We start from the raw sequence: 22877 nt of genomic DNA on the forward strand, positions 1-22877 counted from the left end.
TTTGGGGATATTTTATTATCTACTTCTGACTTGAATCTGTTATGGCCAGAGAACATGTTCTTTGTTATTTCAGGCCCTTAAGTACTTAAAAGATTTGATCCATAACCTGTTTTGGTGAATTCTATGTGTGTTAGAATGTATATTCTGTAATCATTGACATTATTTTTTATTCATGTCAATTTGTTCACATTTGTCTTATTCAAAACTATATACTTACTTTTTTTGGTCTGTTTGCTTCTTTCTTCAGCTACTAAGAGATGTGTATTAAAAATCTCAGTATGATTATGAATTTGTCTATTCTTCTAGTTCAGTTTTTGTTGTATATGTTTTGAGACTTGTTATTTAGTGTATCCAAATTTAGCATTGTTATATCTTCCTAAAGAATTTATTATTATGGAATATTCCTCTTCATGTTTGATAATATTTCTTGTCTTTATTTCTTTTTAGTGTAGCCATATTCTTACAATTACTGTTTGCATGGTATATATTATTACCCTAATATTGCAAGCTACTTGTGCTCTTGTACTTAAGGAGTATCTCTTGTAAATATCACGTGGTTAGATCTTTTTTTTTCTCTTTTAAATAGCAGTGTTCTTTGACAATATTAATAATGACAATATTAATAAACTACTTAAATGAATATGTTATATTGGGCTCAAATTCAGGGCCTGGGAAGAGATATAATTGGACTCTAATAGTTCTCAGACTCTTAAAAAATAGGAAATTTTTTAAGGGAGTGGTGCTGCTGTAAACACACCCTAAAGAAGCAGAAAGTTGGTAAAAATCTTAATATAGGTGACTTCCAAGGAGTAATTACTGGATGTATGAGGCTAATATCATTTTTCCTTCTCTATAATTTACTTGTCTGCGTAATGGTTGGGTCTTGTTGACCAGTCTAAGTCTTTTCTCAAGAAGAGTGTTTAGTCCATTTTCTTGGTTTTATTTTTATTTTTCTTTTAGTGTTTTGTTTTAAAAGTTATTTTGCCTTTATTTAGAAGATTTATTTTGGGTAGAGTCTGTATTAAAAAAATTCTGTATGGACATATTTTTTCTTTCTTTTAGTATTTTAACTAGATTATTCCATTATCCATGAGTTTGCATTATTTTTTGGTGTGAAATATACCATCCTTCTTGTCAGTCGTTCCCACATATATATCCTTTGGCTCCTTTAAGATTTTTTTTTCTTTTTCCTGAAGATTTCCAGCACTTTGATTATGAGGCATATTTATGGTTTTCTATTCTTTTTCTCTCTTTAAACTTTTATCCCACACAAGGTCCTCTGTAACAGGCTGCATTATCTACCCACCTATGCCCATAGTAATACTTCTCATATATATATGTCTGACAGTTTCTGTCTACCAACGCTTCTTTATTTCTTTACATTCTCATGTTCTTTTGTCCCCACACTTTTCTGGTAGCTTTTATATTTAATTTAATTAATTTATTTATTTGCAGTGCTGGGAATTGAACTCAGGGGCACCCCCCATCCTTATTATTTTATTCTGAGACAGGGTCTTGCTGAGTTGCCCAGCGTGGCCTTAGACTTGCGAATCTTCTGCCTCAGCCTTCTGAATAGGTTGATTACAGAAGTGCGCCACTGTGCCTGGCTTCTGATAGCTTTTAAGTAATATGATTTTTTTTAAACTCCTAGATGAATAATCAATTATGTTAATATAATTTATTAATAAATTGATGTTTTCCTTCTAAAATTGAAATACTTTCTGTGTAATGTGTTTTATATATCTGAAACTACTTATGTACTTTGTTCTTTTATGTTACTTGTCTGTTATTTTCTGATTTATATTCAGTACCTTTGGAGTAAATTTTAGTACTTCTAATGCAATTTCCAGCACACAGGTTTTCTCAGAATGTTTTGAGCTCTTCATGTATAACTGGTGGGAGTATAAATCAATACCGGGGAATGAAAAATTCTGTCACCATGTTCAGAATGCTTTCACAATGGTGGACCCACATAGAAATGCAGAAACAGATTCTTCCTCAGCCTTGTGCCACATTTTTTTAACAAGGTCTCACAAAGCTTTTTTGCTTGGGTGCTAAATCTTAAAAGTTTCTGCACTTACTCCCAAGTTCTCACCATTATCCTGAACTAGTGATGAGACCTAACTCTCAGCAGAGCTGAACTTTCAACAGATAACCGTACAATTCTTTTTGATTTTTGCCCTCTCCTACCACCATAATATTTTTCTTAGTTTCTGTTCATTTTTAAAATAAAACTTTCAAAACACTGTGTGATAAGATAGGAAGATAGGCTTATGTACAAAAAAAAAAAAAGTCTTCTCTTTTTACTTAGAAGAAATGAAAGTGATTCTTTTCAATAAAAGGTAATAAAAGAAGGTTAACCCAGCCAGAATGGACTAAATTAAAAGGACTAAAAATACCTAGTATTGATTGGGACATGGAGCATCTGGAAATCTCCTACATTGTTCCTATTCTGTTGGTGGAAGTATAATTTACTATACTTGTCTCTGGGAAATTGCTTGTCATAGTCTGCTAACCCTCGACATGTGTATTCTGTATACTAACAAGTCTACTGCTTATTATATAGAAAGTAGAAAAGAATTTGTATGTTCATCAAAAGATGTGTACATTTAAAACAGTTTGCTTGTAATTATCCTAATCTGGAAACAGCTTTATGTCCATTAACAGTAAAATGGATAATAAATTATTATCAATTTATAAAGTAAAACACTACTCAGCAGTACAAAAAAGGAATTACTAATTTGAAAAATAACATAATTGGATCTTACTAATATAACTTTGCTGGAAGGAAACACAAAAGATGAAACATATCAAACTAATTTTTGGTAATAACTGTCAGAATAATAATTACCCTTTGGATTGGAAATGATTACTTACAGGAAAGTATCAGGAAGGAACATGTTTCAATTCTGGAAATATTTTCTTTTTCTCGATTATTACATAGCTGTGTTGGTCAGTTTATTAAGGTGTAACTTAAGATTTATGCATTTTGCTGTATACAAACATACTTCAGTGCACAAATAAAATTTTTAAAAATGTATTATGTTTTATATATTTATTCTGATTCCCATCCTCAACTCCCACCAAAGAATATCCCAAACAGTCCTGCTAACTAGAATGCTAACTAAAATCTCATTAATTTGCCTCAGAAGCTGAGAAGACAATACAGTTTTGAGATAAAACTGAACTTTTTGGTGTTATTGTTTTTAAATTCAGAACCTATTTATGTCATTTTTTATATCCTGTAAATTTTTCAAACATTTTCCTTGTTAGTGCTTGTACTTCTCTTGAATTTATTTTTGGCATTTGTAGTTGTGAACAAACCTCTCCTCCTTTTATGTTGTCTAGTTATTGTAATGCTCAAGCCTTTTTTTTAATCAATGGTCTTATCATTTTTTTCTATTTTATTAGTCTGTTGAATCACTGTAGCAGAGCCTTAAGTTTCTTATTTGTAGCAAGAGAGACTTGTTTTTATTAGTGTTTTACTAATATTTACCTTAACAAAAGGTTCAAACCTGTGTTGAATGGCTACAAGAGGTATCCTTGGTTTGTTGCTTATTTAGTTGAAATGTCTTAAATATTTCAGTAACAATTGTATTTTAGTCTTTGTCTTTATTTTCTCTGAGTAGATTCCATCTTACTCTGGTTTTTGTAGAAGTATTTTTTTTTATTGAGATTGACTTAATTTTATCAGACAGTTTTGAAATCTAAGAAGTGCAACCATTTTAATTTTTCATAAATTTGATTTCCATATATTGAACCCTTCTTTTATTTCTGAAAAAATTCATTTTGTTACATATGTTCTGCACTCTTTAGTAGGTTTTCTGATACTCAGAAAACATTTATCTGTAAGGAGTGAATTTGGCTTAATTTTGAGGTTGTTTTTATAATATAGTTTCTGAATAATTATATTTGCTTGACTTCAAGGGATTGGTAAAGTCGAGTTTATTTGGTGTATTGTGAATGAGAACTAGTAATGTACATTTTATTGACCTTTTTAAAAAAGAGTGATCTTTGCTTTTATTTGGCTACAGAGAAGTAGTGTCAGGTAAGTAGTTTTCTTATTCAAATAGACCCACAAACACAAACTTTTTGAAAATTTATTTGCTATGATATCAAAATTTTTTGAAGTTTTCATTTTTATATTTTTTTTTTCCACAGTCTGTGGTGGACGACTGGATTGAATCATATAAACAAGACAGGGACATCGCACTTCTGGATTTAATCAACTTTTTTATCCAGTGTTCAGGATGTCGAGGTACAGAATATTAAAATAAACGATGTACATTGAGCCTGTCAGCCCAGCAGTGTGACTTTTTACTTCACCTGCACTAGTCAAATATAATTCATTCTAGAATTATGTACTAATTTTTTTCTGATAGAGAAAATAATTGGTAAATTATTTAAGGATATTCATTTTTGTTCTAGTTCCAGTTTGCTCCTATAAAATAATGCATTTCTGAATTTTTTTGAAACTTTAGGGAGGAAATATGAATTTTATGAAATAGCTTTTTGAATTGAATTTTTAGATCATAACATTTTGCTGTTTTTACTCATTTTTGTACATAAGCTTCATGTTAGAAAGTGTGGTAGTTGCTAACATTCACAATTTTGTGCGTTTGCAAATATTTTGATCCTCATATATAAATAGTTGAAACTCCTAAGTTTTGCTGAAAATATAACTATTATAATTTGTGTATTAAATTTACAGTTTGTTGGAAATCCATAAAACAATTTAATTATAGTGATATTTTTATCATTTTAACAGGTAGTTACTAGATATTTTTCTCATGTAGAATAGTTATAGCTTAGATTAAAAGAGTCTAATATTTAAAGGTGTCTTTATTGTAAGGAATAATAAAGGAAATATATGACTAGTTCAGTGAAGTGTTACGATGATAAAAACCAGATATTATTTAATGACTGTTTAGATATGTCAAACCTTGTGCTTTTCTAAACTACATTAGTTGATTTAATCTGTGTTAACAGTCTTATCAGGTAGTTGTGATCCTTATTTTATAGATCAGAATCTGAGATTAAAGGTGTTAGGTAAGTTTATCTGGATTCATACAGTTAGGCCCAAAATCAAGACTCGAGAGTCAGGCAGTTTCATTTATTGTGTATATCCCTAACCCAAAAGATCATGAGAATAATAGGGAGGAGCTTCTGATCCAGCTGGGCTGTACCTGTATATATTAATGTGGGGAGATGGTAAAACAACAAAACAACATATCCTAGAGGAAGCAGACCCTGAAATGAATATAAGGACGTTTGAAGAGAACAGCAAAAAGTAGCAGTGTACAAAAAGACAAGAAGCCACAATTGACTCCAGGACAGAATTCAATGGCTGAACCTTAGAGTTTAGAGACTGGCAGGGAGTAGGTAGAGATTAGGCTATTTAAAACTAAGAAAGTTTGTTCATTTTACTCTGGTAAAATTGGTGGAGCAACCACTGATAATATGTTTTTCATATATTATCTCTTGCATTCCAAGAGTTCTGAGTTTTAACTTTAAAAGTAGTAAGTAGTCTTTAAAATTTTACTCCTGCAGTGTATTCCCATGGCTCTAAAAATAATTTTTAAGTTATGTAATAAAAAGTCTTTACACTTTTTGTCTTCTCATTTATCTCTGCGTAGTAGATGGCTCCTGTCTAAATTATTATATGTCCTCCAATCTATTTTTCTTTCTAGCCTTCTAATTTCCACACTTATAGGTTGAAATGCATACAATTTCTTCTCCATACCTATAACACAAAACATATTAGTGTATAGAGCTTTCATGCCCCCCCTTTTTTAGGGAAAAATATATATTTATTTTTTGTTATTTTAAACAGTACTATATTTCTCAAAATTTTCAGCTTAATGATTTAAAAATGGTATCAATGTGATTTTTTAAAATATGTGAAATTTATATGACAGCCATTTTTAAAAATTGATTTTTAAAAAAAATAAATGACAGTGGAATGCATTACAATTCTTATTACACATATACAGCACAATTTTTCATATCTCTGGTTGTATATAAAGTATGTTGACACCAATTTGTATCTTCATACATGTACTTTGGATAATGAGTCCATCACATTCCACCATTCTTGCTAACCCCCTGCCCTCTCCTTTTCCCTCCCACCCCTTTGCCCTATCTAGAGTTTGTCTATTTCTCTCATGCTCCCCCTCCCTACCCCACTATTAATCAGCCTCCTTATATAAGAGAAAACATTCCACATTTGTTTTTTTGGGATTGGCTATATAATAGCCATTTTAAAGTATACAGTTTATATCGTGCAGCTGTCTTAGTGTGGGTGGCTGTAACATCATGAAAGATTGGTTATCTTATAAAAAGCAAAAATTTATTTTTGGAAGTTCAGGATAAGAGTGCCAGTATGGTCTGGTCCTTGTTTGGTTTCCCTTCCAGGCTGTAAATTACTGATTTCATGTTGTATCCATGATAAAAAGAGGATGGAACAACTATGCAGGGTACCTTATAATGTCACTAACTCTCATAACCTAATTATTTCCTTCGTCCCTGTCTCCTAATACCAGTGCACTGGGACTTAAGATTTCAGCCTAAGAATTTTGGGAGGACACATAAAGATGTGTTGTACTTACCCTATATTTTTGAGGATTAGATAAGTTGTAGCATGTATCAGTAGTTCATTTTTCTTTCATGATTGAATAATATTCCATTTTATATATGGATTTTACAAATTGTTTACCAATTCATTTGTCTTTAGATATTCAGGTTCTTTCTACTATCTTTGCTATTGTGATTACTGACCTGTGATTCATGTACAGGTCTTTGTGGTATAACTACACAGTGGGCTTTTGTGGCACTTTTAACAAATAAAATGGGGAAGATCTGTGCTAACATGCATTAATACAGTTTTAAGGGGAAAGTGCAAAAGAAAATCTGAAGTATACAGCCTTTTTTTTCCTAAGAAGGGAGAAATTTAGATATACACATGTATATGCTTATATGACTGAAAAGAAATATAAAAAGAATAAACCAGGGATCAATGGTTACTAATAGGGAGGAATTGTGGGGGAGGGGGAAGAAAGGGAGGGAGAGTGAGAATGAGAATGAGCTGGAAAAATATAGAGGGAATTGGGGTGAGGATGGATACTTAATTTGAAAATACCTTTTTTTTTTGGTACTAAAGATTGAACCCAGGAGTGATTTGTCACTGAGCCACAACCCAAGCCCTTTTTATTATTTTATTTTGAGACAGGGTCTTGCTAAGTTGCGTAGGGTCTCAGCCTCCTGAACCACAGGAATTATAGGCATGCACCACCATGCCTGGTTGAAAATGCTTTCTGAATAGTCCTTAACTTTGAATGCTATCTCAAAATGTCACACACTCAACAAAAATAAAATGGAAATCAAGAACGATGAAGGTGTAAGTTCTAAAATTGAATGCAAATGAAACAAATTAATCATATCATTCCATACAGTAATTAAACTGTACTAAAAAGAGAACTGAAAACTTTTATATAATAGCCACAGTATAGTGAAGGTCAACAAAGGACAAATGAACTATATTTCTAATATGTTGAGGTAAGATTTGTATCATACATACAGACCTTTTTGTTACAAATTAAATTTCTAAAATGCAGGTTCATATTTTATTGTATCAGTTATTCCCCCTAAAGCTACATAAGATCAAATGACTAATCGATGTTTACAAAAATTGTCTTGATGGAATAGGGACTATTTAACAAGGGGACTATTTATCATTAGGGACTATTTAGGAAAGGGAAGAGTTTGGGAGAAAGGGTAGAAGGGAGGATTTGATATGATCAACACATGATATAAATACATGTATGGAAATATCACAGTGAAACCTGTTAGTTTGTACAATTAATATGTTAATAAATAAAATTGGCTTGAAATAGGAAGAGAGTAAGGGCATCGAGAGGCTTTTTTTTTTTTAACCATTAGTTACAGACTAGAAGGATACCACAACCAATGACAAGGCAAATGGAACATCTTACCATGACTGAATAACATGGGAAGTATTGTTTTCTCATCTTGGATCTTGAACCCTAGGATACAGTATTGGTTTCCAACTTTAGCTATCTTAGATTGCATCAGCACCACTGATTGCCTCCCTAACTGCCCATTTATCTTTAGTCTTTTCACAAAAGTCTCTTCATTTGAACCATTTAGAGAGAATTCTATTTACTGTGGGAGCCCTCCATCAACATGGGCCAACTAACTCAATAAAAGATATACTCAGTATTAATGAATAGGGAATGATGACAAAGGAAATGTTTAAAACTGTTAACCTTGTGTTGTATTCTTAAGTTGTATAACTTTATAAGTGTTTATAGAAATAAATTTATGAGGAAGCTAAAAGGGCTTATCATAGAACTATAGGGATAGATTAATAGAATTATGCTTGCCTAAATGAATGTGTTAGCCATGTTCAAAAAGTATTATACTTTATTAAATACATAATATTGATGAATACATGCATACATTCTGGTTTACACCAATACATAACATTTCAAAAGTGTTTATGTGGGGTAATGATAAATATTTTTCATTGACAAACGTCTTTTTATATAAAGTATATGCTTGAGAATTGATGATTAGAAATAACCTTTCTTATTTGGTTATAACAACTAATATTTCTGTTTTGTAGTACTTATATTGACTTCCAAATGCCCATGGGCTTCCTTAGGAGTGCAGGATTGCCAGAGAATTAAACCTAGGAGCAGTTAATCAGTTTCCTGAACTTTCCTAATTTGTGAGCCCATTAGTGTCACAGTAATTTTTTTGTGGCACCTCTAGGCCAAAAGAAATACAATGGTTCCTTTTATAAAATAGGTATATCCAAACTAGTTATTTATGTCCTCACAACTTAATCTGCTGTTAAGAAAAGTGATATGTATATAATTGAGATAAAATAAAAATTACGTTACTCTTATATAACCATAATTAATAATGTATGTGTGTACCTATTGGACACCCAGTCTTTGGATTCACCCTCAATTTTGGTTCCATATCGGTTTTCTGGCAGTACTTATGAAAACTAAGATTCCTAAACATAGGATATTTTCAGAAGGAGCTCAATTAGGTTCTAGTTTATGAGAGTAGTAATGGGCTATATAACACACTTCTAATTCTGATTTTTTCCCCTTATTTTATGTCCCTACTGCAATACTATGATTTATTGTCTCCTCCCAAGTAAATAAATGGCACTGGTATCCTTATCTGTGTGTGTGTATATATGTGCCTGTGGCTTAGAAACTAACAAGTGTATATTTAATGGGTTCATTATGTATTAATCAGTATTCTATTTTGAATTTAATGAATCCTTATCTGTAAACACGTACAAGTACATTATCATTTTTCTTAAGTTTCTTTAAGTTTTGACATTTTATACTTACAGAAGATATATAGAATATGTAAGAATAGGTTATATAATTTAATATACTATGAATTCCAGTGTTACCAGTACTCTAGTCAAAGAAAAGAATATTGCCAGGACTTCACAAGAACCTTCCCTTCTGTGTTGTATGACCCTCCCCATCACAACTGTTTTCATTTCCCACAGAGATAAGTGTTACCTTGATTTTATGAGAACTATTTCTTGGCTTTTCTTTATAGCTTTATAATTAGTGGTTATGTCCTTAAATAAAATAGTTTTGCCTGCTCTCCTTATTTGGATAGTTAACTATACCTACTCTTTGTGTTACTTTTATGTTTTCTGTACTGTAGTTATTTATTGTACAATGATATGATAAAGACAGTTCTTTGTTGTTTTGGTTTCTCCTGTGTATCATAGAACATTTAGCAATATCTTTTACCTGTAACTCTTAGTTACCAATAACACATTTCTCTCTTTCTTCTCTCCCTGAGTTTTGACAATCAAAAATGTCTGTAGAGGTTGCTAAATGCCCCTGGAGAGGCAAATTGCCCTATTTTGAGAGCTTCTGTAAAATATTAGTTTTATAAGCATACCAGTTTATTTATACTTCTACCCTTGAAAGAAATTAAATTGTTTCTAGCTTGTAGGTAATATAAACAATATTACTATAAATTATCTTTTATACATGTTAGTATCCCTGTATAAAGTGGTGTGATTTAATACCATGGAGTCAAAGTGCTTGCTGGGCTTGAAAATATAATGGCCATACTTTGTTGAAATGGTTGTAGTTAATTTTAATGCTCTAACTAGTCAATGTCACTGAAATCAGATGGCTTCATATCTGCTCAAACATAGTATTGACAATATTTTTAGATTTGTCTTGTGAGGTAGCTTCCAAAGTCTCATGTTATGTTTTTCATTTTTATTTCCTCTCCTGCTTTTGAGATTGTGTACTGTTTCATATATCAGTTGATTATTTTACTCTTGCAATGTTGATCGTTTTTTTTTAATTGATTTGTAAGATTTTTCTGATAATACTAGTCTCTTGTTGAAAAAAAATATATATATATATATCTACACACATATACTCACATGCATATGCTGTCCTTTCCCACCTTACAGTAGGTTCTATTTTTCTCCTCTTTCTCATAATTTGATATATTATTATTTGAGGGAAGTGGTTTCTATCTGTTTTGTTCTCTGTTATATCTCTAGCACCTATAAATATTTGTTGAAAGAATGAATGAGCCTAAGTTCTTAATTTTAAAATGTAATGAAATTTGTTAGTCTTCTCTTTTATGTGCATTTTGTGTTTTATGTGGGAAATTCTTGTTTTTTTTTTTTTCTTCCCCTTTTCCCTTCATCTTTTTGTAGTACTAGAGATTGAGTCCAAGGGCATTCTACCACTTTTATGTCCCTAGTTCTTTTTTCAGTGTTTTTTATATGATAATGTCACTAAGTTGTGAGGCTAGTATTGAACTTATGATGTTCCTGCCTCAGCTTTCAGGTTGCTAAGTGTATGGGTATGGGACTCCACATGTAACTTATTTAAGAAATTCTTTACATGATAGTCAAGAAAATATTCTCCTGGTTTTTAAATAAAAACTTCTAGTTTATATAAAGTTTATTTATATTCAGTTTAACCTTGGAAATTTAGGTTTTTATTCCATCTGGAGTTGTAGATTTTTTAAGTGTGAAAAGTTCTCTAGTTTTTTACTAGTACAATGTACAATGTACAATGGCACCATTAGTATTTGCTTACAGGAAAGTCTTCTGGATTCTGTATTCTAATAATTAATTTGTTACTTTAAAAAAAAATTCCTTGACTAGAAAATTCTTGGTGTGCATGTGAGATTGTGTGTTTTATAATTAGTTCTACCAATAAACTTCGTAAAACGAATTACAAAACTTGTTAGAATTTAAATAGAATTATATATTGAATTTGTATATCAAGAGTTTCTCAACTTGGATAGACACTATTGACATTTGGGGCTGGATTATTCTTTGTTTTGTGGAGCATTTCTTCATCATAGGCTCTACCCACTGAATGACAGTGGAAAGTCTCCTGTACATCATTGTTCATGTCAAAATAGTTCACAGGTGGAAGTGCAAAGATTAATGATACTTTTATACATCCGTGGTTGATATATTTACATTTTTATGAAATCAGATCTTATAATTCACAGTCATTTTATTTCTCCATTTAGGATTTTTTTTTCACTATGTTAGAGGGTTTTTTGGGGGGGGGGTTGTAGATCTGTCATTCAGTTTATTTTTGGATTTTGACCATTTAAAAGCATTCATTATTAGTAGAGCCTTTTTTTGTCAAAAGACTTTAATTTTTAGAGCAGTTTTAGGCTTACATAAAAAATAAGCAGAAAATATAGATAGTTCTCATTTATCCTCCTTCTACCTCCATTTCCTGTTTTAAGATCTATCAATTACTGTGGTAATTGATGAAATCATATCAATACGTTATAATCAGCTGAAGTCCATGGTTTACATTAGAGTTCACTCTGTGATGTAATATTCTGAGTTTTCACAAATTCATGATCATCTATATACTGTTACAGTATCATATAGGATAGTCTCACTGACCATAAAATCCCCTATCGTTTTACAGCTCTCTTCTCATTCCCCCATCAAATTTTTAAATTTATCACTAAGTTTGATTTGTTAATATATTTTGGGGGATTTAGTATGTGTATCCTTTTTGTTTGTTCATTTGTTTATGGTACTGGGGATTGAAATCAGGGACTCATGCTTGTTTGGCAAGTACTCTACCAGTGAGCTACATTCCAGGCTCTTTTTAAAAACTTTTTAAAATTCTGGATCTAGATAGGGTCTCCTGAGTTGTCCAGGCTGGCCTCAAACTTCTGATCCTCTTGCCTTGCCTTCCCAAGAACCTGAGATTGTGGTTATATACCACAAATCCTGGATATATCTATCTTTTATCAATGAGATTACCTGTACTTTTCCCTTTTTATTCTTTCCATTTTTAGTATCAAGGCTTTCTTATCTTAACAAAATGAATTGTAAAAATATCATTTTTTTCTGTCTTTAGGAAGTGTATATGGGATTCAACTTATTTCTTTTCAGAATGTTTTGTAGAATTCATGGCATTTGGGCCTGAAATTTCTGTTGTTGCGAGATTTTAAACTACTGTTTTATTTTCTTTAACTGATTTGGCAGCATTCAAGTGTTTTATTTATTTGACAAGGCACATTTTTTTCTGGGAAATTCTCCATTTTACCTCTATGTTTTATGGCATTGTTTATAATATTCCCTTATATTTTAGATATATTTATAGCTCCTTATCATGTCCCTGTTTTAATTTAAAATATTTTTTAATTTTCAGTTACATTTTGTATTCGACTATTTAAAAGCATTTTTTAAAATTTCCAAACATAAAAGTTTTCTGGTTAACCTCTGTTGTGGATTTGTGGATTGATTATCCTCCTCCCTCCCTTCTTTCTTCTTTCCTTCCTTTTTTTAATTTGACCCTAGAGAAAACGGTCTATATAGTTTTTTTTTCTTTATGGGTATTGAACCCAGGGGCACTTTACCACTAAGCCACATCTCCTGCCCTTTTAATTTTTTTATTTTGAGCCAATTCTCACTATGTTGCCAATGCTGTCGTTAAAATTGGGGCTCTCCTGTCTTAGCCTCCCGAGTTGAGTTGCTGGAATTACAGAGTTATTTTAAGAGATATCATCAACTTTTGCAAATGTTTATGTGCCCATGAAAGCTCTGTGTCTTATGCATTTTTTAAGTTGTAGGTTGTTCATTGTTAAGTTTATTACTTTTCTTTAAATATTTTTATCCCAATTTATTGTTTACTGCTTCTGACAGGCACTGCCCCTGTATTAAAACTTGACGTCGTGATTTTAGATTTATGCATTTCTCCTTGATTATATTTGAATTTTAATGAAGCCTAATCCTTTTCTTGTTTTTCTGGCCCAGCCTTTTTTTTTTAATTGCTTTTAGTTTTTTAAATACATGACAGTGGAATGCATCACAATTCTTATTATACATATATACCACAATTTTTCATATCTCTCTTTGTATATAAAGTATGTTCACACCAACTCATGTCTTCATACATGTACTTTGGATAATGATGTCCATCACATTCCACCATCATTGCTAACCCCCTGCCTCCTCCCTTTCTGGCCCAACCTTTCTGTTCTTGTTCTTTTGTTATTCATGTACCCTTCCCTTCTAGATGCTTCTTATGTACATAAAACTGAATTGTGTTCTTTAAATTCTGATTGAAAAGTCTTAACATAAGATCTATCATCTTACCAGATTTTAAATATATAATCTAGTATTGTTAATTGTAGTGATATGTTTTATAGTAGATACATATGATAGATGTATCTGAGATCACTTCTGTCCAAAGAATAGCATTCAGAAATTCTTTTGAGGTTCTGCTAGTGACTGGCTCTGTAGAATTTCTTCTGAAATTTTATTTGTTATGTGTTTTTCTTAAAATGTACATGTGTATATATGTACACTTATAATATTGGCAGTAGTTTTCATTCAGCATATTGAGGACATTGTGCCTTGTATTGTTTAAGAGAATTCAAAATAAAGATTTTTTTTCTTTTTCAATATTTACTTTTCCTAAACTTGAGGGTTTTCTCTTTGTTTCTACTCTTTTGACTTTCTCTATGCTGATTTCTAGCTCTTCAATATATTTCTTTGGATCGATGTGTTTCAGCAGTTCCAAAATGTCTTGATTATTTTCAATTTAAATATTACCTTTTCACATTTTAAGTTTTCTTCAGGAATTTTGTTTAAACTTTGCATGTAATCTTCTATGTACCTTTGCATATTTTCAAATTTCTGTGCTACTTTCTTAATATCCATACCCTGCATCCTCCAGTTTACTTATTTTCTTTTCACCTTTGCCAATCTCTTAAGCTTTCTTATTTCAATTGATATATTGTCTGTTTCTATAAATTATAGCTGTTTAGTTCCTTGGAATTCCATGGAATTTCTCTTTGCAGATATTCAATTTTTTTTTAATTAAAGAGGAGATATTTCCTTGTCCTTTCTTTTCTTTTTTTTTTTTTTTAAGAGAGGGAGAGACTTTTTAATATTTATTTTTTAGTTTTTGGTGGATACAACATTTTTGTTTGTATGTGGTGCTTAGGATGGAACCCGGGCCGCAAGCATGCCAGGCTAGCATGCTACCACTTGAGCCACATCCCCAGCCCATCCTTGTCCTTTCTCTTTTAAAAAAATATGTATTTAATTGTTGATGGACCTTTCTCTTAATTCATTTATTTACATGTGGTGCTAAGAATTGAACCCAGTGCCTCACACATGCTAGGCAAGTGCTCTACACAGTCTCATCCCCCAGATACTCAATATTGTATTTTCCTTTTAAACATTCTTTTACAGTTTGTATCTGATAGTTATAATATTTTAAGCCTTCGAGAGCCTATTCCTACAATCTTGCTTTTGCCTGTTGTTTTATTTGTTAACAGTTTATTTTCTTGGTATATTTTCATTACTTTTTATTTCAACATTTGTTTTGTTTTGTTTTTCCCTCTCATTTATTTGAAACCTAAGATATAGGTATATTTCCATAAGAAGGGTATTGCTCCACAGTACTACCAACTAGGGGCATTTGCAGTTAAATGGAGTTTGGGGTTTTCTGAATCAGAATATATGAATTTAGGATATTTGTTGAACCATCAGTTTTTTACTATGAATTCTCAGATAAAATGTTTTTCTCCTTTTATGTGTTATCAAAAAACACTGTTCTCCAAAATGAGATGTTTCATTTACTAGTTATTTAGCCTGTACCTGAGGATGTAATCCTTTAATGTCCCACTCTATGAGTTGTTTCACTTTGATTCTTTCCATCAGAACTCCTATCAAGAATGCAGACAGGGGGCTGGAGATGTGGCTCAAGCGGTAGCACGCTCGCCTGGCATGCATGCGGCCCGGGTTCGATCCTCAGCACCACATACAGACAAAGATGTTGTGTCCGCCAAATACTAAAAAATAAATATTTTTTTTAAAAAAAGAATGCAGACAGAACAAGAATCATCAGAGAAAAAGTGATTTTCATATTTCTTTCATATTTTGAATTTGTGCTATAATTATTTTTATCCTAATAGTTTCCTAATGCTTCATAAATTTCCACGTGCCTTTCAAAATGTGTCTTTTTTGGGGGAGCGTATATGTCTTAGCGTTTTTGGCATAAGATTTATATGAATAATATTGTTATCATAATCAGAACTTATATATTATCCATTTAAAGTAGTTTCTTCCTTTAGGTGATTGGGAGAGTGTCTGTGTAAACAGTAAGTCATAGCATTGAACTTTTTATAATTTTTTGTTTTTTAAGGAAATGAATGATTTTGAAACTTCCACAGTTTTTGGCGTCATTTGTATGTTTATCTTTTTTGTAATTTCATTCATGGATCTAGATTTTCTTGGGACTACTTGAAAGCATCAGTTGCAATTAATGTAGATATCTATATAAACTTTGAGGAAATGCAACATAACTCCCCACCCCTTAAGTATGGCTGTCCATAGTATCTTTTTAAGGAATACAATAAGGAAGAAAGGGAGGAGCGTCACTATATAGTAAAGAAAATTGACAAATACCACCTCACCTGCATGATTAAGATTAATTAAGATTAATAATCAGAACTGTTTAGTCATGGTGATCTTTGATTTGATATGATAAACACCACACTTTTTTCTTTTGGTCATCCACTCTACCAAACTGCAACAGCAACAAAACAAATAGAACATAAACCCTATCTAACAATGAGTAAAACATCAAAGAACACAAATTAGAGGACATTGAGTAAAATGCATAACCTCTTATTTTTAACTTTTGTGTCATCAAAAAACAAGTCTGAAGTAAAATCATAAACGAAAGAAGAGACATTAAAACGGATACCCCAGAAACAGAAACAATCATAAGAGACTACTATAAATAATCATACACCCAATTCTCCAAAGAATTGGATATCCTAGAATAATGAATAAATTTCTCAAACTGTGCCATCTAACAAAACTGAGTGATGAAGAAAGAGAAAATCTGAACAGACCTAAATTAATTCAGTAATAAAGAAAGAAAAGTCCAGCACCAAATGGCTGCACTGATGAAGTCCACCAAATATTTAAAGAATAATTAATACCAATTCTTTTTCTCAATCTCCTCCAAAGGTTTGAAGAAGTTGAAACACTTCCAAACTGATTTTTATGAGGGCAATATTAACCTAATATCAAAGCCAGACAAAGTTATCAGTGGGGGAAAAAACACTACAGACCAGTATCTCTGATGACTGTGCAAAGTAATTCTCAACAAAAGACTAACAGACCAACTTTAGCAGCATATTAATGCAGTCATACCACCACAGTCATGTAGAATTTATCCATGAGATACAAAGATGATTTAGCGTATAAAAATTATGTGGTACACACTCCAGTAATCGAAAAAAAGATTGAAATTACATCATCTCAGTATTTGAAGGGAAAATGATAAAATTCAACAGCATTCACATTAAAGAAAACAAACAAACCCGGAATAGAAATAAATTACTTCAAATTAATTAGCCATAGAGGAAAAGCTCACAGCTCACATTATACTCAATAATGAAAAACTAAGTGTGTGTTCTTTAAAATCAGGAATAAGTTGGGAATGCCCACCATTCCATACTTCTATTCTACATAGTACTGGAAAACCTTTCCAGAGCAGTTAGGCAAGAAAAAAAGAAATAAAAGGCATCTATGCCAGAAAAGAGGAAGTAAAATTTTTCCTGATTGAAAATGACATATGAGTTTATGTATAGAAAACTGTAATGGGGTGGGAATATAGCTCAGCCTTGGTTCAATCCCCAGCCCACCAAAAAATATTATAAATATATTTAAAAAATTAAAATGACTGCAGAAAACTGTTAGAGAGTTGATAAATGAGATTGCCAAAGTAGCCAGATACAAAATCAACATGTATGAATTAGTTGTCTTTCTATATGCTAACAGGAAGTTAGGAAAGCAGTTCCATTTGCAGTAGCATGAAAAGGAATAAAGTATATAGCAGTAAACCCAGAAAATAAAAGACTTATTCACTGAAATTGTAAAACATTGATGAGAGAAATTCAAGACAACACAAACAAAATGTAAAGGAATCCTGTATTTATGTATTGGAGAAAACATAAATTTTATATTTATGGATTAGAAGACTTAATATTGTTAAAATCTCTATGCTTCCCAAAGTGATCTACAGATTTGATGCAAATCCTATCAAAATCCCAATGTAATTTTTTTTAATTTTACAGAAATACAAAAAACAAGGAACGGAATCATAAAAGATGTTGATCAGTCAAATTAATCTTGAGAAAGAAGAACAAATCTGTAGGCACCACCCTTCCCATTTTCGTAATATTATTACAAGAGCTAAAGGTTTAACTTAATGGTAGAGTACATCCTGCCATGAAACTTTGGATTCAGTTTTCACACCTCCTATCCAAACAACAATAAAATACAAAATCACACTAAGTAAGTCAGAATGGTATTGGCATAAAGGACAGAATAGCTCAGAAATAAATCCACCCATATGTGGTGATGTAATCTTTAACAAGTGTCAAGGGTGCACAGTGGGAAAACGAAATGGTGTTGCGAAAATTATCTATAAGCAAACAAATGAAATTGGAACCTTAATCTTACATCATATATAAAAATTCACTAATAAAAAGATTAAATGCTTACATATAGGACACAAGACTAAAACTATAGGGAAACAGGGAAATCTTCATGACATCATTCTTAGCAGTGAAATATAAACTCAAAAGCTTATATAGAAAAGGCAACAATCAACAGAGTGAAAAGGGAGCCTATCTGATGGAAGCTAATATTTGGAAACCATATATCATATTCTGGGCTGATATTCCAAAGTACATAAGGGACTCCTTTATCATAGTAACAGAAAAACCAATAACCCAATTACAAAATGGGCAATGGACTCAAATAATGATTTCTTTAAAGACCACACACATGCTTTTCATGGGAATATGAAAAGATGTTTGTCATCACTAGTGATTAGGGAAATGTAAATCAAAACCACAATAAAATATCATTCTCACATCTGTTGCTGAATCTTACTAGTAAACAAATAAAACTAAAGACAGCCAACCACATACTTGTGATCACAGCTACTTGGAAAACTGAGACTGGAATATTGCAAACTTGAGATCAGTTTTGGCAACTTAGTGAGATCTTGTTTCAAAAAATAAAATAGTCTGGGGGTATAATTTAGTGATAGCGGGCTTCTGGGTTCCATCCCCAGTTCCACAAAAAATCAAAAAAATAAATAAAAGACATGTATTGGCAAGGATATGGAGATGTTAGAACTCTACATATTGATGGGAGTAAAAAAATGGAAAACAGAATAGAAATTCCTTTAAAAGGTAAAAATGAAATCAGTACCTTGATATTTATATCCCCAGGTTCATTGCAATATGATTCACTGTAACTAGGGTATATATAGTAGCAAGTGTCTGTTGAAGGATGAATAGATAAATGTAAACAATGGAATATTACTAAGCCTTAAAAAGAAGGAAATTCTGCAATATGTAACAGCATGAATGGCAGTGGATGACATTATGCCAAGTGAAATAATATAGAAGGACAAATATTGCACAATTTCAGTTATATGAGTGATGTAACTCAATAGAAGCAGAGAGCAGAATGATGATTATCAAGGACAGAGATAAAGAGAAAATGGGTAGTTGGTTGCTAACAATGCATATAAACTTTCAAGAATGCAAAATGTGTAAATTTTAAGGATCTGGTGTACAACTTTGTGCCTATGGTTAACCCTATTGTTTTGCACACTTAAAAATTTGTTTGATTTTTAATAAAAATAATGTTTTCAAGTCTGAGAAAATATCACAGTGTATAGGAGCTTATACAGTAGAGATAGACTTGAAAAGTATCACCTTTTGTGATATTTTGGATGGGATCCTAGAACAGAAAAATTGAAATTAGGTAAAAACCAAGGAAATACAAATAAAGTATAAATTTTAGTTGTTATTAGCTTTATCAATATTGGCTCATTATTTGTGACAAATATACCATAATGATGTTAGATAATAGCAGAAAGGGCACCTGGATGTGATTGATGTAGTATATGGGAACTTTGTACTCTGTCACTTTTCTTTCAACTTAAAACTATTATAAAATAGGAAGTATATTTTTTAAAAATATATTATGAAAATTTGGTGGTTGAAAGAAAATTCCCTGAGACTAAAATATTAACAAATGCATCCAATTAATGTCTTTCTCATTAATCACATACAGAAATGTTGGACAAAGTAGAATAAGGTATTCTAGGTAAAAGATGAGTTAAGAAAATTTTAGCGCCACATGAAAAAAATTGTGTGAGAAACTTTTTAGAAGTATACTTGATGTAATTTGGGACCTCTGTTCATAGAACTTCTTAAAATTTTTTTTAAGATATAGATGAACACAATACATTTATGTATATATGTATGTATGTTTGTTTGTTTATTTGTTTATGTGTTGCTGAGGTTTGAACCCAGTGCCTCACTTCTGCTAGGCAAGCACTCTCCCACTGAGCTACCACTCCAGCCCTGTTGATAAGAGCTTTGAAGCACAGGTTGGAGGAATAGTACTCGGTTATCTGTTTGCAATTGGGGATGAGGGGGGCACTATCAAAATATCTTAATCTCAAATATTTACATCTTAAATTGTGTAACAAGTCAAATATACAGTATTATTTAATAAACAGGATACTTCATAAATAGACATTTGTTTTTTTAATTAATTTATTCTTTGTAGCATTATAGGCAAGTTTTTTTGTCTGTGTCTTTTTTATTCCAGCTTAGAAATGAAACTTGGCTCTTCATTTATCTCATATCATTTTACCCATGATTTCATTTATTAGAAGGAAAAGTTCAGCCTTTTCTTTGTTTTCCTGACTTTATGTTTCCATACCATGTTATGAATGATATCAGCCTTCTCTAGAAGCTGTGGCCATTTTATTTCTCCTGTCAGTTTTGTACAACTAAAATTCGTGGGTTAATACTTTCCTTTTATGCCTATTTATTATCTTTCTGAATTGTCAAATTCTTTTAAGAATTTTAAGAAAGGTCCCCAAATTTGGAGCTTTCTCTAAAATAGGTACTTAGGAATCAATGTGCCCTGCTGTCTTTAATCATAATAGTATTAGTAATAGAGCTGAGGTAGCAGACATTTTAAAAATATTTTCTTTTCCTCACTATCATTTCTTCTGATTCTTGTCTTATATGAATAGCATTAGTTTTGAAGATGAGGATATTTAATAATACAGGTTGAAGTTTGGTGAATCTTAGAGTATCTTTGAAAGGAATAGATCTAGGACAGTGCTTAGTTTTGGCCATGAACTAAGTTAGTGTGGGTAAACCACATTCCAAAATTTGATATCCTTATATTTACTAAAGTTATCTGTTCTTGGTGTGGACGGAATGACCCTATCAGTCTTGAAAGACTAGTAAACACATACTATGTGCTAATAAGTGATTTATCTTTTTTGAGTGTTTGGTTTTATGTTTTGCTCATCTTTTACAAAGGGAGAATATATTTATTTGTTTTACAGGGATTGATACAAAGTGCAGGCTGCCATCTAGAGACAGGCTTATTACTGTAGATATAATCACAACGCTGTCTGTTTTTGAAGCATTCTAATGAATTTGCAAGTTTTCAGAAATATTCTTTATATAATAATTTGTGAGATAATCCCCCAATTTTTTCATGTACTACTCAGACAGATTACATGTATCTCAAGATATTTATAATTGAAATGCTCATTGGAAGGTAGTCAAAGTGTATTCCTTTTCTCTAACATTCCCCCAGTACTCATTCTCAGATCTTAATAAAGATTTATATAGACACTGAATTACTAGGTCACTAAAGTCCTGCATTTTTTGTAAGCATTTGTTTCTTTTAGTGAATTCTAAATTTTAGTAGTCTTGGCACTTATCATTTCCTAACCAAGATTTACTCTGGCAATTCATCCATATTTATTTAAAATATTTCTGCATCTTATTTTGATTTATAATCTGTTCTTTACACGATGAAGTAAAGTAAAAATGAAACAAAAAAGGAGGCTGAAAAAAGAGGAGATGTCTTCTCATATTCTTAGGTTATCTTTGGTAACATATCACATTAGATTTCACTTATGAAAATTCTGTATTCAAAGCTTTAAAATAAAAAGTTGACTCATACATGGAATGGTTATTTGAAATGTATCTACTATTCAGAAGACTTTTTGTGCTAGGCAGTGTTAGCATATTTCAACCATACCCAGGTTTTGGTAAATTTGTTATATCATAAAAGCCATAAACCCAAGAGGTTGTTATATTTTGATATTTTGAACAAGTAGTTTTGCTGCTGAGTTATGTTCTGCCAGCTTCTACTTCTACCTGTACCTATTTCTACTTCTGACTGACATTGCAGAATAGGGGAAAGGGAGAATAAAATTGAGTAAGGAGGATAGGGTAAGACAGTTTTCTGCGCCATGTAGTTCGTTTTTGTTGGGGCATGGGGGTGCATTTTGCTGGTTTCTTCTTGGCTTTTGTGAAAATTACTTCTTTATTCACTTAACTTATCCCTGTGATAGATAATAAGTGTTTAGACAAGGGTAGTTATTGTTGGACCTGGGCTCTATTCTGGAAGCTATAGGTCTGGATGGTAGAAAAACTGTTGGAAATAACTTTGCCTGTTCCAGGATTTATAAATAAATAAGTATGAAGAAATAGGAAAATACAGAAAGAACTAGATTTCATTCTCCAAACAGTATTAACCTGGGAAAATTCATATATAGAAATTTGGCTTCCAGTAGAGCTCTAGTTAGAAGGTAGAGCTTTTAGCTTGATTCCAAAATTGACAGAATAATTTATCAAAAAATAAATAGCCTCTTGTTTCTGGACCTTTTGGCTAAGATCAAAGGTAAAAATGAATGACCAAAGGAGGGGAACCTAATATTAACTGAAAACATTATGTGCTATAGGCATAATGTAAGATACTTTATATTTATTATCTCATTTAATTGTCTTATCCTTGTTTCTTTAACAAATATATATTTTTTAATTCCTCCTGTATGTTAAGTACTATTCTAGGCATTAGGAATTATAGTAGCACCTCTGCTGTGCACTTAAAATGTCAAGTTGAGGATGTAACTTAGTGGTAGATTGGCACCCTTTCATTCAAGAGGCCCTGGGATGGATCCCCCACCACCAGCACCACACACAGAACACATGACTGAGTGCAGAGTTTCTTGTTTAGAATAAATAGCAAGAAATTAAAAATGAAATAAAAATAAAGATTAGAAATTTATAAATTCTGGAGATCAATAAACTTTTCCATTGTAATATGTGTTAGTAACTGGTGGAACAAAGAATTAAACCCTACTTTGAGTCATTCCAAAGATTCTAAACCACTCTTGAGGATTCTGCTCTATGTTGTGTTTACTATA

At 31.6% G+C, this 22877-nt stretch overlaps 1 protein-coding gene across 2 annotated transcripts in view; it reads left to right on the forward strand.

Moving 5' to 3' along the window:
• Stag1 (STAG1 cohesin complex component) overlaps positions 1-22877 on the forward strand; it is a 362710-nt gene that overhangs the window by 161531 nt on the left and 178302 nt on the right. Inside the window, exon 5 of one of the 2 annotated variants that reach the window (XM_076867213.2) lies at positions 4162-4258. The exons of the other annotated variant lie outside the window; for it this stretch is intronic. Within the exon in view, the coding sequence (XP_076723328.1) occupies positions 4162-4258 (97 nt within the window). The remainder of the gene's footprint in view (positions 1-4161; positions 4259-22877) is intronic. 2 annotated transcript variants of the gene reach the window in all.

The sequence above is a fragment of the Callospermophilus lateralis genome, chromosome 10, assembly GCF_048772815.1.
Source record: "Callospermophilus lateralis isolate mCalLat2 chromosome 10, mCalLat2.hap1, whole genome shotgun sequence".
Classification (NCBI taxonomy): domain Eukaryota; kingdom Metazoa; phylum Chordata; class Mammalia; order Rodentia; family Sciuridae; genus Callospermophilus; species Callospermophilus lateralis.